General features: G+C 65.6%; 2 protein-coding genes across 2 annotated transcripts in view; one reads left to right on the top strand and one right to left on the bottom strand.

Annotated features, from left to right (window-relative positions):
- Positions 1–75: 75 nt before the first annotated feature.
- Positions 76–16,491, bottom strand: ANO9 (anoctamin 9). The gene is made up of 23 exons (XM_079786874.1): positions 16,443–16,491; positions 11,633–11,707; positions 11,422–11,553; positions 11,136–11,281; positions 9,838–9,884; positions 9,665–9,723; positions 9,517–9,590; positions 8,555–8,689; positions 8,258–8,354; positions 8,076–8,136; positions 7,896–7,978; positions 5,348–5,452; positions 5,116–5,280; positions 4,995–5,031; positions 4,709–4,820; positions 3,061–3,118; positions 2,861–2,958; positions 2,566–2,696; positions 2,331–2,483; positions 1,467–1,614; positions 909–1,010; positions 732–825; positions 76–642 (listed from the first exon to the last, which is right to left on the bottom strand). Exons 1-23 carry the CDS (start codon positions 16,446–16,448, stop codon positions 445–447), a joined length of 2,316 nt encoding a protein of 771 aa, XP_079643000.1. The 5' UTR covers positions 16,449–16,491; the 3' UTR covers positions 76–444.
- Positions 16,492–22,603: 6,112 nt separating this feature from the next.
- Positions 22,604–24,451, top strand: part of PTDSS2 (phosphatidylserine synthase 2) — a 28,689-nt gene continuing 26,841 nt past the window's right edge. The window contains exon 1 of the mRNA XM_079788077.1: positions 22,604–22,935. Coding sequence (XP_079644203.1) covers positions 22,778–22,935 — 158 coding nt within the window. The 5' untranslated portion in view covers positions 22,604–22,777. The remainder of the gene's footprint in view (positions 22,936–24,451) is intronic.

Below are 24,451 nucleotides of genomic sequence, written 5' to 3'. Positions count from 1 at the left end.
CACCCCAGGATCCCTCATACACACAGGCCCCCCCCCAGGACCCCACATATACACGGGCCTCCCCAGGAGCCCTCATACACAGGGGCCCCCCAGGAGCCCTCATATACACAGGCCCCCCCCAGGACCCCACATATACACGGGCCTCCCCAGGATCCCTCATATACAGGGGCCGCCCCAGGCCACTCATATACACAGGCCTCCCTGGACCCTTCATATACACAGACCCCCCAGTGTCCCTCATATACATGGGCCTCCCAGGACCCCACATATACACAGGCCTCCCGGGACTCCTCATGTACATGGGCCTCCCAGGACCCCTCACATGCACCCACATACATGTGAGCCTTCTTACACCCCCTCCACACACACACATGGCCATGAGCAGGGTGGAGGCGGCGGTGGCGGCTGAGTCCCTGCCTGGTGCCAGCAGCAGCCCTGGGCCCCTTACACGTCCGTGCTCTTGAGGCTGGAGCTGGAGGCGGGAGTGGCCCCGCGGCCCAGGCCCGGCCCCCACCTCGGCCCGCCGCACCACATCTTGTCGCGGAGCTCCTCGAACTTCTCCTCCAAGACCCTGTTCTTCACCGACTGCGGCACGTCCGGCACGAACCAGGCCGCCACGAGCTTGATGCACAGGGCCACGTGCTGGGGGCGGGGCGGGGCTGAGTGAGGCGGCCAAGCAGGCTGGGGGTGGGGGTGGGGGTAGGGAGGAGGACCCCCCAGGTCCGGCCCACCTCGAAGAGGATGAGGAAGGCCAGGCGGACGGCCAGGAGGATCCAGAACTGTTCCGAGAAGTTGTAGTCCTGAGCGTTGCGGTAGTCCCGGTACCTGGGATGGGGCAAGACCTAAGGTCAGGGGTCAGGAGTTCAGAGGGCATACATGGGAAAGTCGGGGGGTCGGGGGGTCCAAACCTGCATTCAGTGATGTTCTCTGGGCCCTTTATCCTGACCGGGTCCCGGAAGTCCTTGGTGTGGAACACGGACAGACTGTGGTTGATGTAGCCAGTGAGGCAGCTGGCGGGAGGGGAGAGATGGGGCTGGCTGTGTGGGTGCTTCCGAGAGCTGCCTCCTGCCTGGTGGGTCACCGCAGGGTGGGGACAGTGCAGACCCCTCCGCATTCCTCCATGTGGGAGAGGGGCCCTGGGGGAGGCTGAAGGGGCTCCGGATGCCACACCTGCCTCCCCTGCCAAGGCAGGCCACGAAGGCTCTGACTTGGGGGGGGGGGGGAGGGCAGGTGTTCAGTGCCTGCTCAGGAAACAGCTGGTTCTGGGCCTGAATCCCCCACTGGGGTCCCGGTCAGCACTCCTGGCTCCGGCCCCGGGTCCGCAGGGCAGGGCAGAGGCAATATTGGCAGCACTGAGCCCTCCCCCGGCTCCCCTTGCTGAGCTGTGGTTGGGCCGTTTCCCCAGGGGTCTCTGGACAGTTTGAGCCCCCCCCCCCACCCAGGGGCTGTGTGGCAGCGCCCCTTACTCGGCTGAAGGGCGGGCGCCCAGCCGGCACGGGCCGTAGCGGTACTTGTAGACCACTCTGGGGATGAACTCGGACGTGAAGGCGATGACCATCCCGTTGGCAATGACCGCCAGCACGCCGATGGTCTCCAGCACCTGCAGCCAGGTCCCTGGGCCAGGCAGGGGGAGAGGCTGTCTGGCTCCTCCAGCCGTAGCCACTGGTGCTGCCTGCCCCACCTCCACCGCCCATCCCCCAAGCCAAGAGCCTGGACGGTCTCGTCCCCTCTCCGGGAATGGCACGCCGTGGCAGCCCCAGGGCCAGGCCCCGCGAGGAGACCTGGGCCAAGGCCAACAGCCCGCCTTCGCTCTCCTGCTCCCCTGGCTGGACACAGACGGGAAGGGGCTCCGGGCTCCCGGCCTCCCTTGTCTGTCTGAGCCCTCCGCTGCCCCAAGCCTGCTCTACCTCCTGCTCTACCCCCACCCCAGGGTGGAGCCCTGAGCCCAAGACGAGGGCCTCTCTCACAGGTCCCTCCCTCTGCCCGCCCCCCTCCCCTCTCTGTCCACTCCTGACACCTGCCCGTCTCAGTGCGGCCAGCCTGGGCCGCCTGCCCTCGGTCCCTGCCACTGCGGCTGCGCCCCTCCCTCCCTCCGCTCCCTGTGGTCTGCCGAGCGCCCCAAGGAGGCTGCGGGCCCTTCCGCCAGATCTGCAAAGTGGGTGCCAGCCTGCCCCTTCCGGGGGCCTGACCCGCATCTGGGCCGACAACCCAGGAAGACCGGGGGGCTGTCTGTGTGGGGAAGGGGAACAGCCTGGTCCCAGCGCCCCGTGCCACCCCGGCCCCCACGCTGAGCGCCCCGCCCTGCGCAGCAAGCCCCTTGGGCCCCTGACCGATGTCCTTGGCCTTGCGTGGCACCAGGCGCCGCCGCAGCCGGACCATCTTGATGGCGTCCAGGCGGATCTCCACGAGGTTGCTGAAGAGCGCGAGCAGCGGGGCCAGCGGGAAGGCGGCCACGAAGATGGTGGTGAAGCCGTACTGGATCACTGCCGGGGGGGGGGGGGGTCACCTTGAGCTCCGCGGCCCCCAGCCCCCAGCCCCACCCTGAGCCCAGCTCCGCGCACGCACTCATTTCCATGAACTCGTCAAACAGGCTGAAGGTGTTGACGCGGTTCAGGCGGTAGTTGTGCTGCCAGTCCCTCAGCTCGGGGTCCCGGGCCTCACTGCCCCGCATGGAGCGGTACTTGTGGGCCAGCCACCTGCGGGGGCAGGAGCCCGGTAGCGGGCAGGGAGCAGTGCTGGGGTGGAGGGCCCCGGAGCGCTGGCTCTGGGCACTGGGGAGGAGGATGGGGAGGGGGTGCCGGAGGGAGGTGGGAGGAGGGAGGGGAAGGGGGAAAAGGGAGGGGGCAAGAGGTGTCCTCACGGGCTCAGGTACTCCATGCAGTTGCTGAGCGTCTGCTTCAGACCCATGATGATGGCCATCTGCACGAACAGGTCCATCATGCAGCCGCTGAGGTGGCACTGTGGGGGCAAGGGGAAATTAGATGGGGGAGGGGGCAGGGCAGGGGCAAGGGGGAGGTCAGGCGGGGGAGGGGACAGGGCGGGCATCCAGGACAGACTGACCTCCTCCAGCTTCCACAAGCCCGCCAGGCGCACGGAGTTCCCGGGGTGACCGTTGATCCTGGGAGGGACGGGAGGCTGAGCCCAGCACCCTGCCCCCAACAAGGGGGGGGAGTGGGGCAGGACAGAGGGGGTGTGGGTGACGAGGGGGACAGTGGAGAGGAAGAGAAGGCAGCCAATCCATGATTCTCTCTCATCATTGATGCTTCTCTCTCTCCCTCTCCCTTCCTCTCTCTAAGATAAATGAAACATCCTACCTAATAATAGAGTAATATGCAAATTGACCATACCTTCGCTACATCCACAAGCCATGCCCACCAGCCACGCCCACCAGCCAATCAGAGCGAGTATGCAAATAAACCCAACCAAGATGGCTACAGCCACAGAGAGCAAGGTTTCCCAGGCAACAGAGGAAGCCAAGCTTTCCACCTGCCCTTGCCTGGCCTAAGCCTCCACTCAAGCTACAAAGTTTCAATTATAGAAGGTAAACAAATCGAAACAGAAATGGCGGCAGCCATGGAGCTGGAAAGAGCAGGCCAGGGTTGTCCCCGGCAACAGAGGAAGCAAAGCTTCTGCAACCCTGGCCGGCCTAGGCCTCCACTCCAGGCTACAAAGTTTCAATTATAGAAGGTGAATTAACCCCAACAGAAACGGCTGCCGCCACGGAGCAAGCAGGAGGCTTGGCTCTGCTCCAGGATACAAAGTTTCAATTGTAGAAGGTAAATAAATTCCAGATACCAGGGCCTCCGCTTGGGTCGCCAGGGGGCATGGCTGGCCTGCAAACCACCACAGGCCCCTTGCTCAGGCCGCCCCATGCCCCAAGGGAACCCACATCCTGATCCAGGACACCCTTCAGGGCAAACCAGCTGGCCCCCACCCGTGCACCAGGCCTCTATCCTATCTAATAAAAGAGTAATATGCAGCCCAGCCAGGTGTAGCTCAGCGGTTGAGCGTCGACCCAGGAACCAAGAGGTCACTGGTTCGATTCCCGGTCAGGGCATATGCCCAGGTTGCAGGCTTGATCCTCAGTAGAAGGTGTGCAGGAGGCAGCCAATAAATGATTCTCTCTCATCATTGATGTTTCTATCTCTCTCTCCCTCTCCCTTCCTCTCTGAAATCAATAAAAAAATAAAAAAAAGACACAATATGGCTGCCCCCATGTGGTCAAAGATGCTGCCCCCATGTGGACACAAGATGGCTGGCACAAGATAGCCAGCAGGGGAGGGCAGTTGGTAGGCACCAGACCTGCAAGGGAGGGCAGTTGGGGGTGATCAAGCCAGCAGGGGAGGGCAGTTAGGGGTGACCAGGCTGGCAGAGGAGGAAAGTTGGGGGCAAACAGGCTGGCAGGGGAGTGGTTAGGGGGTGATCAGGCTGGCAGGCAGAAGCAGTTAAGGGCAATCAGGCAGGCAGGCAGGCAGGCGAGCAGTTGGGAGCCAGCAGTCCTGGATTGTGAGAGGGATGTCCGACTGCCCGTTTAGGCCCGATCCCACAGTCGGACATCCCTCAATGGGTCCCAGATTGGAGAGGGTGCAGGCTGGGCTGAGGGACACCCCCCCCTCCGTGCATGAATTTCGTGCACTGGGCCTCTAGTATATATATAAAGAGAGCAGGTGTGCCCAGGGCTAAGTGAGGGAGGAGGGGGAGGCCTCACCTGCCCAGGATGAAGGCGATGTAGACGAGCGAGGAGAAGTGCGCGAAGAACTGCAGAGTGAAGAACTTCACCGTGAACTTGCTCTCTCGCTCCGAGAAGGTCCTGGACTTCTCTGGGGGAACACGGCTGCCTCACCTGTCCCTCCACGGCGGCCCCCCGCCCTGCCCGCTGCTCAGCCCCTCAGGCCTCCTGCGCCCCCAGCTGTCTCCCAGGGCCACTCCCGCCTCTGGGGAGAGGCAGCGGAGACGGCAGGAGTCCGCCCCCCCACACCGTGTCCCCCTCTCACCGTAGTCACAGAGCTTCAGGGCCACGTACTTGTTGATCTGCAGGCGAGACGGGGGGGGGGGGGGGTGGTTGGGGCTCGCTATGGGCTATGGGCCCAGCGGAGGCCCCCGCCCGCCACGCACCTTGGTCATGATGAGGATGGTCACGTAGTGCACCAGGGCCCCGGACACCACCACGGCCGTGGTCACCTGCTCCTCCAGGAAGGGCAGGGCCGAGCTGCTGAAGACGGCGGCGGCCGCCACGCGGTAGACCACCAGGACGTGAGCCATGCCGATCATGAGGCAGATCTGCGGGGGCCGGGGGCTCAGAGGCGCGACGCCTGCCCCCCCCGCCCCCCCCGGCTCCGGGGCGTACCATGAGCAGGGACAGGACGAGGATGATGGTGCTCTTCAGGTAGGAGTGCTGGTGCCGCTGCAGCTTGTAGTCCGGGCAGTTAATGAGCTCCAGCGCCACCTCCTCCTGGGGGCCAGGCACGCCCCAGACACGGGCACACGCCTCAGACACGGGCACACGCCCAGACACGGGCACACGCCTCAGAGACGGCACACACCCCAGACACGGGCACACGCCTCAGACACGGGCACACGCCCCAGACACGGGCACACACCCCAGACACGGGCACACGCCTCAGACACGGGCACACGCCCCAGACACGGGCACACGCCCCAGACACGGGCACACGCCTCAGACACGGCACACGCCCCAGACACGGGCACACGCCTCAGACACGGCACACACCCCAGACACGGGCACACGCCCAGACACGGGCACACGCCTCAGACACGGGCACACGCCCCAGACACGGGCACACGCCTCAGACACGGCACACACCCCAGACACGGGCACATGCCTCAGACACGGCACACGCCCCAGACACGGGCACACGCCCCAGACACGGGCACACGCCTCAGACACGGCACACACCCCAGACACGGGCACATGCCTCAGACACGGCACACGCCCCAGACACAGGCACACGCCTCAGACACGGCACACGCCCCAGACACGGGCACACGCCCCAGACACGGGCACACGCCTCAGACACGGCACACACCCCAGACACGGGCACATGCCTCAGACACGGCACACACCCCAGACACGGGCACACGCCCCAGACACGGGCACACGCCTCAGACACGGCACACACCCCAGACACGGGCACATGCCTCAGACACGGCACACGCCCCAGACACAGGCACACGCCTCAGACACGGCACACGCCCCAGACATGGGCACACGCCCCAGACATGGGCACACGCCTCAGACACGGGCACACGCCCCAGACACGGGCACACGCCTCAGACACAGGCACACGCCCCAGACACGGGCACACGCCTCAGACACGGCACACACCCCAGACACGGGCACACGCCCAGACACGGGCACACGCCTCAGACACGGGCACACGCCCCAGACACGGGCACACGCCTCAGACACGGCACACGCCCCAGACACGGGCACACGCCTCAGACACGGCACACACCCCAGACACGGGCACATGCCTCAGACACGGCACACGCCCCAGACACAGGCACACGCCTCAGACACGGCACACGCCCCAGACATGGGCACACGCCCCAGACATGGGCACACGCCTCAGACACGGGCACACGCCCCAGACACGGGCACACGCCTCAGACACAGGCACACGCCTCAGACACGGCACACGCCCCAGACACGGGCACATGGTGAGGCAGCCGTGTTCCCTCAGACACGGGCACACGCCCCAGACACGGGCACACGCCCCAGACACGGGCACACCCCTCAGACACGGGCACACTCCTCAGACACGGGCACACGCCCCAGACACGGCACACACCCCAGACACAGGCACACGCCTCAGACACGGGCACACGCCCCAGACACGGGCACACGCCCCAGACACGGGCACACGCCTCAGACACGGGCACACCCCTCAGACACGGGCACACGCCCCAGACACGGGCACACCCCTCAGACATGGGCACACGCCTCAGACACGGGCACACCCCTCAGACACGGGCACACGCCCCAGACACGGGCACACCCCTCAGACACGGGCACACGCCCCAGACACGGGCACACGCCCCAGACACGGGCACACGCCCCAGACACGGGCACACGCCTCAGACACGGGCACACGCCCCAGACACGGGCACACGCCCCAGACACGGGCACACGCCCCAGACACGGGCACACGCCTCAGACACGGGCACATGCCTCAGACACGGGCACACACCCCTGACACGGGCACACGCCTCAGACACGGGCACACGTCCCAGACACGGGCACACGCCTCAGACATGGGCACACGCCTCAGGCACGGGCACATGCCTCAGACACATGCACACACCTCAGACACGGGCACACGCCCCAGACACGGGCACACGCCTCAGACACGGGCACATGCCTCAGGCACGGGCACATGCCCCAGGCACGGGCACACGCCTCAGGCATGGGCACATGCCTCAGACATGGGCACACGCCTCAGGCATGGGCACATGCCTCAGACATGGGCACACGCCTCAGACACGGGGATTGAGCCTGCACTCGAGGTATGTGCCCTTGACTGGAATCGAACCCAGGACCCTTCAGTCCGAGGGCTGATGCTCTATCCACTGAGCCAAACCTCAGATACGGGACACATGCCTCAGACACGGGACATGCCTCAGACATGGGAACACCCGCCTCAGACACGGGACACAGGCCTCAGACATGGACACATGCTTCTGATACGGGATACAGGCCTCAGACACGGGCACACGCCTCAGACACAGGCACATGCCTCAGACACGGGCACACGCCTCAGGCATAGGAACTGCCTCAGGTGCGAGAACACACAGCACAGAGCAGGCGCGGCCACCCGGCCGCTGGGAGAGGCCCCCCCCATCCTCCAACCCCCCCCCCCCCCGCCCGGCCTCACCTGGTCCTCGTCCCACCCGTACAGGTCCCAGTGCAGCACGACGCGGGCCCGCTGCCGCTTCCAGAACTCCAGGAACACCGTGGCTGCGGCGGAGCAGGGGTCACAGGCGTCCCTGGGGGCCCCGGCGAGGGGGGCAGAGGGGCCCTGGCGTTCACCCCCCAGGTGCCCGCAGCAGCTCACCCCACAGGGCCATGAAGATGGCGAAGATGACCGTGCCCTCGTTGTCGAAGAGGTGGGTGAGCTGGAGAGAGGGACATGCGGGCTGGGGCGCCATCCCCCACCCCCGGGGGCGCCCAGCTCTGCGGGGAGGAGCAAGCCAGCGGGCAGGGTGGGCAGCAGGGCCGGGGGCCCGGGCAGCAAACCTTGGCAAAGGTGCACGTGTCCGAGAGGCGCTGGTACCTGCGGCCGTGGTCGCCGCGTGGGCACATGAAGATGTCGTGGGCCTCACAGATCTCTTTGCTGGGGGTGCAGGCACCTGGCTGGCACGGCTCTTCCTGAACCCCCCTCACCCCCGCTCCCACCTGTCCTGACCCCACTCCTCCCAATCTGTGACCCCGTCCACCCTTTTCAGGCCCCGCCCCTCCGCCTCCCGCTTCTGGGGGGACCCCACCTGCTCCACCCCATCCTCCCCATTGCCCCCCATCCCTCCCGCCCCCCACCTGATCTGGCTGGCATTGAACAGCGAGAAGCCGCTCAGGAAGACAATGAGGCCGACCAAGGCCGCAGGGACCAGCATGTAGGTGTACCAGCCGAGCCAGGCGAAGTACAGGGCCACCTTCTCTCCAAAGTAGTTCCTACGGCACAGCTGCCCGTCAGGGCCACCCGCCAGGGGTGGCGTCCCAGGCCTGTGCCCGACGGGGCATGGGGGCGCGGCCAAGGAGAGTCTGTATTGACGGCACATTTGCTAGGGGTGTAGGGGTGTCTGTGGGGGTGCAGGTGTTTGTGGGCACATAGGTGTCTCTTTGGGCTACAGTGTGTCTAAGGGGCACAGGTGGGTGCTGGGGCACAGGTGGGTTGGGGCACAGGTGGGTCCGGGCACAGGTGGGTTGGGGCACAGGTGGGCTGGGGCACAGGTGGGTCCGGGGACACAGGTGTGTCTGGGCACAGGTGGGCTGGGGCACAGGTGGGTCTGGGGCACAGGTGGGTTGGGGCACAGGTGGGTCTGGGCACAGGTGGGTCCGGGCACAGTGGGCTGGGGCACAGGTGGGTCTGGGGCACAGGTGTGTCCGGGCACAGGTGGGCTGGGGCACAGGTGGGTCCGGGGACACAGGTGTGTCTGGGCACAGGTGGGTCTGGGGCACAGGTGGGTTGGGGCACAGGTGGGTCCGGGCACAGTGGGCTGGGGCACAGGTGTGTCTGGGCACAGGTGGGTCGGGGCACAGGTGGGCTGGGGCATAGCTGGGTGCTGGGGCACAGGTGGGCTGGGGCACAGGTGGGTGCTGGGCACAGTGGGCTGGGGCACAGGTGTGTCTGGGGCACAGGTGGGTCCGGGCACAGGTGGGTCTGGGGCACAGGTGGGCTGGGGCACAGGTGTGTCTGGGGCACAGGTGGGCTGGGGCACAGGTGGGTCGGGGCACAGGTATAGCTGTGAAGGAGCACACTGTGGCTTGGGCAGGATTACCTGATGTCGTCGATGGGCTGCTCACGGAACATGCTTCTCCAGCGGGCCCAGTTCCTCTTCAGGGGCTCCTCCCCCTGGCGCAGTGACTGAGTGAGAGCGCCTGCCTCCGCCCACCCTCAGCCAGGCTCCCGGCCAGCCCGCCCCTCACCTTGTGCAGCGGAAACCGGGTCTCAAACACCCCGTCCTTCACCAGATCCTGGAATGTGTCTGAAGGTCACAGGGAGCCTCAGGTCAGAGGGGAGGGGGGAGGACCCGGCCACATCCTCCCCCCGCAACACCCCCTGATGGCCACCGCCCGGCCGCTGCCCGCCCCGTCCTCACCGCCAGCTGCCGTCCTGCAGTTCAGGATGAAGTTGACGATCCGGATTCTGAAACACAGGATGGCTCCGCGTAACCTCGGTGGACCTCGCCCCCTGCTAGCCGGGCCCAGGCCCCAGCCATCCAGGGGGAGCCCCGGCCTACCTGCCTCCCCACCTGGCCGGAGCCCAGACCCAGGTCTCCTCTGGGAGCCCACCCCGACCTCCTTGAATCCCGCCAGGGTGCAGCCCCCCCGTGGCTCCAGGACGGGGCTCTATGTGGAGCGGTCCCTCTCCTCCGAGGACCCCAGAAGCCGGGCCTGACCCCCACCTCCGACCGCACTTCCTCCCTGGAGCTCCCACACGGCCGGGGCACACCCTACAGCTTTAGTAGCGAACCCTCTTTCCATCCCTGGGCCTTTCCGCCTCAGGGAGACCGAGGCTCAGAGCGGCTGCGTGACTTGCCCCGGGAGGTGGCACAGGAGCATCTGACTGGAGAGCCGCACTCCTCCTGAGCCTTCTCCTATGAGACGTGGTCCCCCCGCCGTCCCAGGGCCCTCGCCCTGGCCTGGTCCTCCCAGACCCCATCAAGGTGCCTCTACTCATCGTCCTCCCCGAGACCCGCCAGGTCCCCTGCGCCCCCAGGAGCCCCTCCATTGCCTCGGATCCTTGGCCAGTCTCACTACCAGGGCCCCGCCGAGCTCGGGGGGCCTGGGGTGAGCCGGCAGGTGGTGGAGGAGGGGTGGGGGGACGGGTGGACCAGGCTGTAGAGCTGGAGCTCGGCGGGGGGGGGGGGGGGTTTTGCGGGGAGAAGCAGGTGCTCAGAGAGAGGCCGGCAGAGGGCCGGGAGGGAGTGGGTCTGCCTGTGGGTTCAGAGCCCAAAGGGATGGCGGGGCGGGTCCTCTCGGCCTCTCCGAACCCTGCCCACCCTTTCTTTCTTTTTTAAATGTATTTTTATTGATTTCAGAGAAAGGAAGGGAGAGGGAGAGAGAGAGAAACATCAATGATGAGAGAGAATCACTGATCGGCTGCTCCTGCACGCCCCCCACTGGGGATGGAGCCTGCAACCCCGGCCTGTGCCCTGATCGGGACTCGAACCGTGAGCTCCTGGGTCCTAGGTCAGTGCTCACCCACGGAGCCACGCCGGCCGGCTCCTGCCCACCCTGTAAGTGCCGTGTAACTTTCAGAGGTGAGAGCTGTCAGCGCCCTTCACAGGTGTGGGAACTGACACAGCCCGCGGCCATGCCCGCGGCCTCTCCTGCAGGACCAGGCCCGGGCGGGGCAGGCGGGGGTCCGCCTGGCGGGCCTGGGCCAGCCGCTCACCTGGTGGTGTCCGGGATGGGGGGCGGCCGCGCTGACTCCACTCTGGGGGCCGGGCCCTCGGGCTCCATGAGGAGCGTGCGGTACAGGCTGAAGATCCTGCTGTCCGCTCTGATCCCAAAGAACACCTTCTCCTGGTCCTCCTTCACCTGGGGGGGGGGGGGGCAGTGGACTCTGTCCCCCTCGGGACCCTCCCCCTCCATCCCAGTCCCTTCACCTCAGGCACCGACCACGGGCCACCCCCCAGCCCCCTCCCCAGCCCCGCCGGCCCCTGCTCCGGGCGGCCCACCTTGAACTGGAAGCCCTTGGCCTGCAGGCCCTTCAGGAACTGCCGCTGCTGGTGGACCTGCCTGGGGTTCCTCTGGGTGCGGTAATCGGCCACCAGGACGTAGTCCGTCAGGGTCTGGTCGGGGCGGTCAGGCTGCAGGAGGGAGGCGTGGGCTGGGCGTGGGGAGTGGGACGGAGCGGGCCAAGCCCAGAGGGTCTGAGCAGAGACTCACCTCAGGAGCGCCCATGTCCATCAGCGGGTAGCTGTCCCCTTCCATCCCCACCACCATCTGCAATCTCTCTTCACCCTGGAGCGGGGGGGGGGGGGGGGGGGGGAGGGAGGGGGGATTGAGCTTGTCCCCACAGCAGAGCATCTGCCATGCACCAGGGGGCTTCCCATAACCGGGGGAGGAGGGGGGGTAAGCAGACAGGAGGCCGTCCCTGGGCTGAGGGCAAGCGACCAGCAGCAGCAGCTCCTCGGAAAGATGGCCGAAGGTCCTGAGCCCTAAGGAAAGACGGAGCCCTAACGCAGGCCTGCGAGCGGGGTTTCTGTTTGCTTGTTTGCTTTTTGCTAACCCTCACCCGAGGCTATGTTTCCATTGATCTTTTACTATTTTTTATTTTTTTAAATATATTTTATTGATTTTTTACAGAGAGGAAGAGAGACGGATAGAGAGTTAGAAACATCGATGAGAGAGAAACATCGACCAGCTGCCTCCTGCACACGCCCTACTGGGGATGTGCCCGCAACCAAGGTACATGCCCTTGACCGGAATCGAACCCAGGACCCTTCAGTCCACAGGCCGACGCTCCATCCACTGAGCCACACCAGTCAGGGCCACATTGACCTTTTAGGGAGAGTAGAAGGGAGAGGGACAGAGAGAAACAGCCATGTGAGAGAAACATACCGATGGGTTGCCTCTTGCACGTGCCCCGACCATGGCCCAGGCCAAGGAGGAGCCTGCAACCAAGGTACGTGCCCTTGGCTGGAATCGAACCCGGGACCCTCTGGTCCACAAGCTGACACTCTGTCCACTGAGCCACACCGGTTAGGGCGCAAACAGGGGCTTCACAGCCGTGGAGCACGCACGGGGGAAGACGTGGAGCTCGGGAAATGCAGGAATCAGGCCAGGTGGCCGGGAGGTGCCTGCCGCCTGCTAGCCCTTCGGTCACAAACGCCTTAAGGGGCTACAGTGCCGAAGTCGGCAGAGCCCCGTGCTGCCCGGGAGCACATATGGGTACGTGGATTTGGTCAACAAAATGATCATCCCACAGCCCCGCCCCGCCGCGGCTGGAGACAGGGACAGGGCGCTCACGGTCGCAAACGTCACACCGAAATGGTGGGGATAACGCGCATTCCCACGGGCGGGTGCATGGGTGAAGACCCCGCGGTGGCCCCACGTGGGGCAGATCACGCCACCGGAACACGAACGGGCCGCTCCTCCCACGGGGCATTGGGGTCCAACGTGACGTGTGACCCAGTTCCGTAAAACGAAGGCCAGTGAGGACCCGCAGGTCCGGGACAGACACACAGACGCTGCATCAGAACCTCAGGGGGGAAGCGGATACGTGCGGCCTGTGGCCCCGGGGAGCGGGAGGGGGCCTCATCCTCTCCTGCTGCGTGTGGGCTGCACTCAGCGGCCAATGGAGAGTGTGGGCGGAACAAGGAGTCACTTTGCAGAGGAGAACCAGGCAGTGAAGGTCAAGGTCATGGATGGCACTCAGAGGTCAGGGATGCGCTGTGATGGTGTGTGGTGCCCTCCCTAAAACCTGTAGTCCCGTCTCAGCATGGAAGACATCACAGGGACCTTCTCCAGACCTGAGCTGACCCAACGGGCCAAGGACAAGGTGGGACGGGGACCTCCCGGACAGGGGGTGGCCAAATGCCACGCGGGGTCCCTCACCGACCGGCCAGGGAAGTGGGGAAGCCGGTGGCGTCGGAGTCGAGGCGGCTGTGCTGGCTCCTCATTTTTTAAAAAAATGTTTTTATTGATTTCAGAGAGGAAGGGAGAGGGAGAGAGAGAGAAACATCAATGATGAGAGGGAATCATTGATTGGCTGCCTCCTGCACGTTGGACCGAGCCTGCAACCCAGGCATGTGCCCTTGACCGGAATCAAACCTGGGACCCTTTGGTCCGCAGGCCAACGCTCTATCCACTGAGCCACACCAGCCAGGGCCTGGTCCTCATTTTGACCAGGGCCCAGGCGCTGGGCGCTGACGTCAGGGGAAGGAGCCCGCTCTGTATGTATAACTCCTTATAACATGGGACCCCATGCCAAACCACCGAGCAGGGGGAGCGGGAGCGGGAGGGGGCCTGAGACAGTGACCCAGGGCCCTCCTTGGGGAGCCAGGCGGCTGGGGTGGGGACACGGTCCACAGTCAGAGCAGGTCACCTGGGAGCCCTGAGCTGAGGGGCAGGGCGAGGGCCCTGGCCCCGGAGCCCAGAGCCACACGACCTCAGGCAAGATCACCCACCTCCTCCAGCCTCGGCCGTGACAGGGCCAGCCCCACCGGGCTCAGTGCCACACACCAAGCCACCGCGGCCCCCGCACAAGCACCGAGCACGCTGTGCTCGCATGGGTGACAGGGCCCTCAGCCTGCGTCCCGGCTGGCAGCTCCCCGGGAGAAGGGTTTCGGGGAACAATCCAGGGGCTGTGTCCATCCGAGGACCCACCGCACACCAACTGCTGGCAGGTCTGGGCACCCCCACCCCACCATGGCCCCCCTTGGCCCCAGGCTTCTGCTATGGCCCCCGCCCTCCAGAGGCCCCGGCTCACCGCCCTCACACCAGTCGCCCACGGCCGAGACTTGGGTCCTGCTGGTGCCCCACCTGCTAGCCTGTCCCTTCGCCAACCACATTCCTGCCAAGCTCAAGCACGCCTCTTCCAGAAGGCCTGCCTGGACTGCTCCAGCCAGTCTGCCCTCCAGGACTGCCAGGGAGTGCGCAGGCCGCCTCGGCCCATCTGAGTTTCAGACCAACAAGATCCCTGTGAGTGTAAGGACGTCCCAATTGCTGTTCTCAGGGATAGGCTTATCCTCTGGGGGTTCTCGCTCCCACCAGGCGTCGGGGCTGGGAAAGTGCCTTCTGTCTGTCCCTCCCAGTCTGGCTCCAGGTCACCAGCGGGACCAGCAACACGGCTGGGCGGAAGGGACCACCACCCAGCCTGGCCGGCGGGCTACACGGAGCACACACGTGTGACACCACGTCAGCGGCACACGGACGCATGTGGGCTTCCCCTCACCGTCTCTGAGGGTCACATCACACCCGGCCCTCCTGACTCAGCCCCGAAAGCACGTCCTCATCCAGCGAGGGGACATCCTGCCCCCATCCTCCCTGAGCAAACGCGCCCCGTCCCCCCCCCCCCCCCCCGCTCTGCCTCTCAGCTTCTGAAGCAGGTCTGCCCTCCCTCCTCCCTGCCCCCTCTCCCCCTCCCCCCCACAGCTACCCATCTGTATGTCACTGTCGATTCATTCTTTTGTGTGCTGTCCACCCATGCGTCCCCAGACGCCCGCAGATGACGCGGCCTGCCCTGTGTGCAGCCCTCCTGGGCAGTGTGTGGTGTGAGGGGGCACTGGGCTCTGGAGGGGCCGGCACCGGCCTGGAGCTTGGCCTTGTGGGGCAAGAGGCTGGCAGGAGGCAAAAAAGTGGGAGTAGCTCCTGGGAGAGGGAAGCCGGCTCTGAGGAGAGCATGCAATTGGTGTCCAGAGACTCAGTACCCAGCACCTCCGAGGGTTTGGTACTCAGTACTCCCAGGACCCAGTATTCCCAGGGACTCAGTACCAGCACCTCTGGGGATTTGATACTCAGTACTCCCAGGACCCAGTATTCCCAGGGACTCAGTACCAGCACCTCTGAGGATTTGGTACTTAGTACTCCCAGGGACTCAGTACTCCCAGAGACTCAGTACCCAGCACCTCCAAGGACTTGGCAGTTCCCACTCCTAGGGACCCGGCACTCGGCGCCTGGGAGAGTTGGTAGTCACTCTTCCCGGGGACTTGGTCCTCAGCCCTCAGCCCTCAGCATTGCCGCTTCGCAGAAGCACCAAGAGCAGAGGGAGTTGCTAGGAGCTGAGGCTCAGGGTTGGCAGACGCCAGACCACGGAGGACTGCAGGTGCGGGAGCCTGGACTGCGGCGGGGCCACGGGGAGCCCTGGGAGGGCCTGGGCAGGGGAAGCCGTGCTCAGATCCAGCTGCGGCGGGGGGCTGGGCCGCTGAGCACGGCTGCCTGCGTCTGCACCTGCCCTGCAAAGGGTTAACCCTCTCACCTCCGCCAAGGCAGGTGCTGCCGCTCCCACCCAGCAGGGGCCTGACCCCCAGAGCGGGGGCAGCAGGGGAGCCTGGGTGTCCCCGAGATCCCGGGACAGACCCGCCTGCTCTGGGAGGGCCGAGCAGCCGGGCGGGCGGAGGCGGAGTGAGGCTGCCTCTGGCCCACGCCCGGGAGGGCCCTGCGTGGCCCCGGCAGGCTGGTTTCGCTCTCCCTCCCGGGGCCGCTCCTGCCGCCCAGGTGCCGGCCCGCCCTGCAGACTCCCCCTGGGCAGAGGGGAGAAAGGGTGCCTCCCGGACCCCCTCCTGCCACCTCCCGCCTCACGCACCTGCTCTGTCCCCCAAACCAGAATCCAGTCGCCCTCAGCCAACCCACCTCTGCCTGGGGCAGGACCCCAGGGAGCAGAGGGCCCGGCTGGCTACCCTGGCCCCGCCAACCCAAGGTCAGCCCACCCCGGAGGCCAGGGCACCCTCCCCTCAGGCACCAGCTACAGGGCAGAGCTGCCCAGGCAAGGGAGGGGGTCCTCACGCTGACGCAGGGCCTGGGGGCGGAAGGCCTGCCCATCTAGGCCCCACTCACTCACTAGGACCCCCCTGGAGGCGCTGGGACCCCAGGAAAGCGCCCTCGTCCTCTCGCCTGAGGATGGAGTTGAAGCCCAGGCTCAGGGCTCTGTCTGCTTTGCACCCCAGCCTGGGTCCCAGGAACCCCGGGGCCGCGCCAGGGGAGGCGGGCAGAGCTGCTGCAGGGGCCACAGGGGGACCCAGCGCAGCCGACTCACCTGCATGTTGGCAGCCCTCGCGGTGGCTCAGCAGGAGCCGGGTAGCCGGGCGGGTCCTACCTGACTTCCGCGTGGGACTCACCTTCCTGCTCCCTCCCCGCCCTCCCGCTGCGGGCAGTGGGGAGGAGCCAGCGCAGGGTGCAGGGCACACCCCTCCCAAGGGCCTGCACCCTCACCTGCAGAGGTTCCCCCTGGAAGATGGGCTCAGCTGGACACCCGCTCCCAGGGGGGACCGGGGAGAGAAGGGGGCACACGCGCGCTCCCCCAATGCCCTAGCTCCCCTTCACTCTTCCTGAGCCCAGGACTCAGCTTTCCCAGGTCCCCTCCAGCACCCAGCCCCGACCCCCCAAGTCCAGAGTGGGTTCCCCTAAGGAGAGACGGCTCGGAGGATGGAGGAGGAGGCAGACGCCACAGGAAACGTCTCCTCTGCCCTGAGCCCCTGCTTTGTGGAGCCAGGCTCTGAGCGCTGGGCACAGAGCAGGCGCTCAGCAGGGCGCCGCTGGTGGGGGGGGGGGGCAGGCAGGAGCACCCCAAGTGTCAGGGGGCAGGAGCACCAGTGCTGTTGGAGTGCAGCCCTGTGCAGGCGGCTGTGGATTCAGACCCAAGGGTGACATGTTTGCTGTGGGTTCCCGCAGGGATGACACATTTCTGTTGGGGGACCCGTGGTGGGCTGTGACTGGGGGGACCCGTGGTGGGCTGTGACTGGGGGGACCCGTGGTGGGCTGTGACTGGGGAGACCCGTGGTGGGCTGTGACTGGGGGACCCGTGGTGGGCTGTGACTGGGGGGACCCACAGTGGGCTGTGACTGGGGAGACCCGTGGTGGGCTGTGACTGGGGGGACCCGTGGTGGGCTGTGACTGGGGGGACCCGTGGTGGGCTGTGACTGGGGAGACCCGTGGTGGGCTGTGACTGGGGGGACCCGTGGTGGGCTGTGACTGGGGGGACCCGTGGTGGGCTGTGACTGGGGGGACCCACAGTGGGCTGTGACTGGGGAGACCCGTGGTGGGCTGTGACTGGGGGGACCCGTGGTGGGCTGTGACTGGGGAGACCCGTGGTGGGCTGTGACTGGGGGGACCCGTGGTGGGCTGTGACTGGGGAGACCCGTGGTGGGCTGTGACTGGGAGGACCCGTGGTGGGCTGTGACTGGGGGGACCCGTGGTGGGCTGTGACTGGGGGGACCCGTGGTGGGCTGTGACTTGGGGAGATCCGTGGTGGGCTGTGACTGGTACGCCGGAAACCCCACGCCGTGGCTGAGAGAAGCATCTGCAGGTGGCCAGACCAGGACTCGTTATTATTGTTGTTTTTAAAATATTTTTATTGATTTGAGAGAGAGAGGAAGGGAGGGGGAGAGAGAGAAACATCCATGAGAGAGAACCATCAATCCGCTGCTTCCTGCACGCTGACCACTAGGGATCGAGCCAGAAACCGGGACGGAAGGTGAAGCCCAGGCTCAGGGCTCTGTCCGCCTTGCCCCCCAGCCTGGGTCCCAGGAACCCCCTGGGCAGAAACCACAGGGCAGGGGGCCAGGCCCTCCAAGGCACACTCCCCCCGGCCCCGTCTTGGGCAGAGAACTGGGCAGAGGCCCACGGGAGCCTCCTCTCTTCCCCGTGGACCCTGGACCCTGCCCCCTGCCCTTCCTCCTCCGACTCCACAGAGCCTGGCCTACCTGGCTCTTCCCTCTGAGGAACTGGGGCCCCTTCCCACTTCCTCCCCTTCCCCTGGGGTCACTGGGGGCCCCCACAGCGGAGGTCCAGCTGACAGAGCCTCTAGGAGGGCCCCCGTGGGATGCCCCAGGCAGGAGCAAGCACCCCTGTCCTCATGGCTGCATGTGGCCCAGACACTCGGAGGTCTCACTCACCGAGGTGCTTCTCGGAGGCAGCGCAGGGTCAGCTGGCGGCCGGCTTCCTGCGTACCCTCTGGGCTGGTCCCGGGCCCCCACCCCCGCCCCTTGGGCTGCAGGCCCCTGCGGGGAGACCCTCGCCCAGGCTGGGCCCCTGCTGCCCAGGTCCGCGGGAGCCTGTCACACCAGGCGGCATCGGGGTCCCAAGAGACCCCTGCTCTCCCTCCACCACACGTTCCCACCAGCTCCCCTTCTCCCTCAGGAACAGCTGTCCAGGCTGATCGGACACCCCTGCTGTCCCCAGTCTCTGCACCCACCCGCAGGGAAGGCCCCGGCGGGGGTGTGCACGTGGGGGTACAGTTTTTTGTAACCCGCTCACCTCCACGGACGGACCAGCCCCGGGAAACGCGGTCACTGTTCCTTCACAGACCGGCGGGCTTCTCTCCCAGAGCATCTCCGCCAGCGTCTCACCACCACGAGGGGGTCCCGCGGGCCCGAGGAGACCTGGGCGCTGCGGCCAGGCCCTGCCCATGCCAGCTTCGTCTGGCTACCCCGGAGTCAGGCCAAACGGACACCTTCAAAGCCCCTGCCCCACCCCGGCCGCTGGGGCTGCTGGCGGTCAGCCCATCCCCGCTGCCCAGGAAGGTCAGCGCCTCTGCGCCCTCCCCCCGCGGGACCCTGAGCGCCGCCGAGGACCTGGAACGGCCTCCTAGGCGCGCACGCCGCTCCCTCCCCATGGGCTCCAAACCCTGCAGCGGGCTCTGCCGCCCCGCGTGTCCGTGTCCGTGTCCGTGTCCGTCGTGTCCGTGTCCGTGTCCGAAGGGGGGGGGCACGCAGGGCTGCAATCAGGGTGAAGGGGGGCGGTCAGGACAGGGACCGGGCGGAAGTGAGACCCGGACAGGCCCAGGTGCAAAGCTCCGGTGCAGGGCTCACAGTGGGGTCCCGGGGGCGCGGGGGTGGGGGAGGGCGGGGATATCACCCACTTTCTCGTGCTTGAGTTTCTCGGTCTCTGAACCAGAGATGGAACTAGGACCTGCGGGTGTAAAGATCACACAGCCGGCATTTCTAAGCCTCGGGAGCTCTCGCTGGCCAGAGGCCAGGGCTCAAAGGCGACTAACGCGTGATCCGAGTGATCCGAGTGATCCGCGCGGGGCAGAGGACGCCCCGGCTCGCCCCTCCCGCCCAGCTCCGGCCCCGCCCCGCCCACGCTCGGTCCCACAGGCCCCGCCCCCGTCCCCGGGCCCCGCCCGGGCGGAGACGTCTGGACTGGAACCCCAGGCGCGCAGGTATAAGGCCCTGCCCGGCCTCTGCGCTCTGGAGAGGCGGGGGGGGGGGGGGGGGTCCCCGGGGGGGGGGTCCCCTCTGTGGAGGAGGGCTCTGGGTGCAGGTTGCAGGCAGACACGTACCCAGGAATGGGCCCCAACAGCGCCAGAGCGATGCCCGGACACTAAGCGCCACCAGCTGGGGCGGGAGGCCAGGGTCCTGAAGGATGGCTTCAGCCCGCGGGGCGCTTTAGCCGGGAAGACGGGGTGCCAGAGGCCGGCTTGCTCTGACGCTTGCTGCTCCAGAGTCCACATCCCTTCCCCGGGCACAGTGGGTCCCACGGCGCCTGCTTGTGAAGGCCAGCGCCTGGGAACTGCTTGTCCTGGTCCATGAGTGCCTGTGGCCCTCAGCGTGGGGAGCGGAGTCCAGCCCTGCCTGCCCCTCCAGCCTCACCGCCACCCACCCACACAAACTCGAGACTGGCAGAGAGAGACGCGGGCTGCCCGGCCACGCCGGCCACGCTGGCCACGCTGGGAAGGCGCTGAAGCCTGGCGCAGGGAATGGGCCAAGGGCAGGCAGAGGGCAGCAGCAGGCCCGGGAAGGCCCCACAGCACACTCCCGGAGCCAGGCTGCCAAGCCTGTAGGTCCCCACCCTACTGGGAGGTTCCACGTAGGGGTCAGGGGCTGAGACTCAGGGACCCATCACCACCAGATCACAGCCGGACCCCTTGCTTGGCAGGCCTGGCTGTGTGCGGGAGGAGCCCCCCCAAACACGGTTTTGCGGGTATATCTTAACAGCTCTATTGGCCTATAATTCACATAGCATACGGCCCACCCACTTAGAGTGTACAGTTTATTAGTTTGTGTTTTTTAACCTTTTGCACTCGGATGTCGAGATTAAAATTACTCTTTGAATGTATCAATAATTTGAAATATAAAAAAATCCAAATAAATAAGTTTGTATGAAAAGAAACTCCAGTTTCTACTGCCGCGCTTTGTAAAATCTGGGGTATTTAAAAAATTAAATCCCAAGTAGAATAAAGGAATCGAGAAAAAAGCAAGCGAGTGCAAAGGGTTAAACATATTTTAATTGATTTTTTTTTAGAGAGAGAGGAAGGGAGAGGGAGAGAAACATGGATGTGAGATATGAGATAGATCGGCTGCCTCCTGCAACCCTCCCCCCCTCCTACTGGGGATAGCGCCCATACCCTGGGCATGTGCCCTGACTGGGAATCGAGCCGGCAACCTTTTGGTGCACGGGGACAACGCCCAACCGCCTCATTCGTTTTTAGTATCATCACAGATATGTGCCCCCGTCAACACAGTCCGCTTTAGAACATCCTCACGGCCTGGAAAAGGAACCGGGACCCTTTAACAGTCACTCCCCCGCCCCTGGTGACCACGGATCTACTCTCTGTCTCCACAGGTTTGCCTGTTCTGGACATTTCATGTAAATAGATCATATAATATGTAGTCTCTTGTGACTGGCCTCTTCCACTTAGCATCCATGTTGCCAAGGTTCGCCCATGTTGTAGCATGTGTCACAACTGCATTCCTCTTACGGCCCAGTCATTTTCCATTGTGTGGAGAGACACAGTTTGTGTATCCATTCATCAGTTGACGGACATTACCTGCTTCCCGCTTTTGGCTATTATGAACAACTAGAGGCCCGGTGCACGAAATTCGTGCATGGGTAGGGTCCCTAGGCCCGGCCAGCGATCGGGCTGCTTCCTTCCCCCGGCTGCCGGCTGCCAGCTGCCGGCTGCTGGCTGCTGGCCGGGGCCTTCCTTCATTCTGCGCTGCCCCCTGGTGGTCAGCGCACATCATATCAAGTGGTCAAACTCCTGAGGGGACAATTTGCGTATTAGCCTCTTATTATAAAGGATGCTGCTGTGAAAACGAATAAAAGAAACCTCATTTAAATGGAGTCCGGAGGCCTGAAGGGGGAGCCCTCACACATAATTCCAGGTCAATTACACCCCAATGGGAAGAATCTCAGTTACAGACCCAACAGGCAAAGACACCTGCATTCCCAGCCAGATGTGTCCCCACTACCCCGCGGGGGAAGGCCCCAGCGGGAGGAAGGAAGGATTTCTCCTCGCCCAACAAGCCCAGCCAGTGGGAACCAGGGCAACTTGGCCAAGGAGCAGCCACCACCACCCGGACTCACTGTCCTCCAACGGGCTTTCACTCGCAGCAGCCTTTTTCTCCATAAGTGACCTTCCTCTCCTCTGCCTGCTGGGCTTGCCCAAAGTTCCTGCTATAGCACGTTTGTCCCGAATTGCAGTCCTCTGCGGTTCCTGAATAAATCCACTCTTCTGGTAAATAACTGGCTGTTTTCATTTCATTTTTTTAAAAATATATTTTTATTGATTTCAGAGAGGCAGGGAGAGGAAGGGAGAGATAGAAACATCCATGGTGAGAGAGAATCATTGATCGGCAGCCTCCTTCATGCCCCACCCTGGGGATGGATCCCACAACCCGGGCATGTGCCCTGACCAGGAATCAAACTATGACCTCCTGGTTCATAGGTCAACGCTCAACTACTGAGCCACGCCAGTGGGCCTGGCTTTTATTTTTTTTAAATAACTGGCTGTGAACCTGTATACCTAGGAGGGGAATTGCTGGTCACATGGTCACTGTGTTTAACGGATTTGTTGTCAGACTGTTTCTCAGAGTGGCTCAGGGCTACAGGTTTGTGCGGGCCGGTCTATATCAACAAATTGAGTCACCCCAAATCAACACGTCCTCACTACTCTATCCTGCAGGCTGGAGTCCGGAGATCCTGACAGCTCTGGTCCCTCGTAGCTGGGGCAAGGGGTCCACCAGGAAGGCGCTCCAGGAAAGCGCGGGCGGGGCTGGGGGGCCGGCTTGGGTCAGGCCCCCTGTGGAGGGGGGTTAGGGTAGCCCCAGCATCAGGAGGCTCTCAGCAAGCCGCAGGAGGTTACCTAGCAACCGGGCGGCATCCTTCCCAGCAAGCACCGCTTCTAACCCTTGAGGTCGGAGACTACAAGGCCCAGCATGCCCCGCGGCCCAGAAAGTGCGGACTACACGTCCCACAATGCACCGCCTACCCTTTCCTAGCCGCCCCCAGCCCCTGCTCTCCGGAGACCCCGCCGGCGAGCGCCGCGACCCCTTCCCGGCGCTCCGTGCGCCGTGCGCGGCGCTCTCGCGGTGACCCGGTGAACGTGAGGTCAAGGTGCGGGGAGGAGCGGCTCGGGGCCGAGGCGCCATGCGGAGGGGCGAGCGCAGGGGCGCCGGGGGGCCGCGGCCGGGGTCCCCTGTGCCCGCGGGCAAGGCCGCGCTGGAGGAGCCGCCGGATGGCGCGCCCGCCGGCCGCCGCAGCACCGAGTCCGAGGTCTACGACGACGGCACCAACACCTTCTTCTGGTGAGTGGCGGCGGCCGGGGGTCCGGCCGGGGTCGCGGGGGCGTGGCCACGTCGTTGGGCTCGAGGTGACGGGGGCCTGGGGGCCGGCCCCGCGGCTGCCCGGTGGTCCCGGCATCCCCGCTTCCCTCCCCCGGAGCCCGGAGGACGTGGCTCAGCCTCACCTGAGACCGGCTTTTCCTGACCTCCCGGTGCAGAGTCCGCCTCTGCCCTCGTCGCGTCCCTTCACGGCGCTGCCGCCCGCCGCTCGGGCGCCGGACCGGCCAGGGCTCCGGGGGCGCGCGCCCCAGCCCCGCCTCGGGTCGGGCTGCCCCCGGGCTGCGGTGGGGGTCGCGGGGGACGGCGCCTCCGTGGGGAGAGCTCACGCTCCGGCTCTACGTGGGGTGGCCCTCGCGTGTTGGAGGGGTGGCCGGCAGGTCCCAGGGGTGCTCCCCTGCCCATGGCTCTGACCTTGGTCTAACCCTTCACCTCCCTGCGTCCTCTTTGCTCCCTGGGGGGGGGGGGGAGCCCCGCCACACGCGGGGAAGCGCCGGCGCTTTTCTTTGCGGGTGTCTGGCGGGTCCCGCTGAGACGCTGCTGACCTGTGAGCCCGGGGGTGGAGCTGTGGCCTCTGCCCCCCGAAAGCGCAGGCAGAGAGAGGCAGCCCTGGCGGCCGGAGGGTGCCCCCCGGAAACGGCTCTCCAGAGGACCCCGGGGTGGGACACCGGGGAGTGAGGAGAGCCGCCGGCCGCGCTGCCCCCCGGGAAACCTCAGGAGACGGGTGTCGGGACCGGGGGTCCTGCTTTGTGTCTGACTCAGGGGAGATGCGGGGAGGCCGGTGTGGGGGCGTCTCTCCTGTGGGTGCCAGCAGCTGTTACCTGTGGGGCGATACCATGCTGGGATGGGGTGGGGTGCGGGGCCAGTGGGCGGGAGAGAGGGATGGGGTGCCTTGTCCACAGGGGTGTGGCCCCGCGCTGCTGGGTCCTGCTGGACATGCTGCGTGTGCTCAGGCCTGTCCAGCTGACCTGTCAGCTGCAGGGGGGGGGGTGGGCACCATCTTCTCAGACGGCGGGTGACCCCCGGAGACAGGTTCTGGAGCGCCGCGGCTGGGCCCCTCCTGGGTGCCGGGGACGGTTCTGGAACTCAGCTGGCAGCGTCTGGCACGAGCCTGGTCTCCTGAGGCACAGAGCCTGCTGAAGGGACGGGGCTGTCCCCGCCCGACAGAAGCCGGGAGCACCCCCTCGCCCGGAGCCCGAACACGGTCCCAGGGCGCGTGGTCCGTGGGAAGTGGGGCTCCCAGACCGAGGCTGAAGCCGAGCCTGCCTGTGCGGAGGGCGACCGGCCAGGAAGGCTTTTCAGAAGGGGTGCCACGGGGCAGGCTGGTTTTGGGGGCTGCCTTGCGGGTGGGGTGGGTGGTCCTGGCTCCCCACCGCAGGTGTGAGGTGCGCTGTGCTCTGGCGCCGGCGGGGGGCCAGGTCTGTGTGCTGCGTCTGGGGCCTCGCCCTCGCCCGTGCGGGTCCCCCGTGCCTGCCTGGCCGTC

This window comes from Cnephaeus nilssonii, assembly GCF_951640355.1.
Source record: "Cnephaeus nilssonii genome assembly, chromosome: 13".
NCBI classification, from domain to species: Eukaryota; Metazoa; Chordata; class Mammalia; order Chiroptera; family Vespertilionidae; genus Cnephaeus; species Cnephaeus nilssonii.
Note: the sequence above shows the minus strand (reverse complement) of the source record. Positions and strands in the feature narration are given on the sequence as shown.

Excerpts from the sequence above, each read along its gene's own strand:
- ANO9 (XM_079786874.1), bottom strand. Across the intron at positions 5,281-5,347 it reads TCGTCCTGTCCCTGCTCATG|ATCTGCCTCATGATCGGCAT; the intron begins GTACGCCCCGGA and ends CGGCCCCCGCAG. Across the intron at positions 4,821-4,994 it reads CCTGAAGCTCTGTGACTACG|AGAAGTCCAGGACCTTCTCG; the intron begins GTGAGAGGGGGA and ends GTGTTCCCCCAG.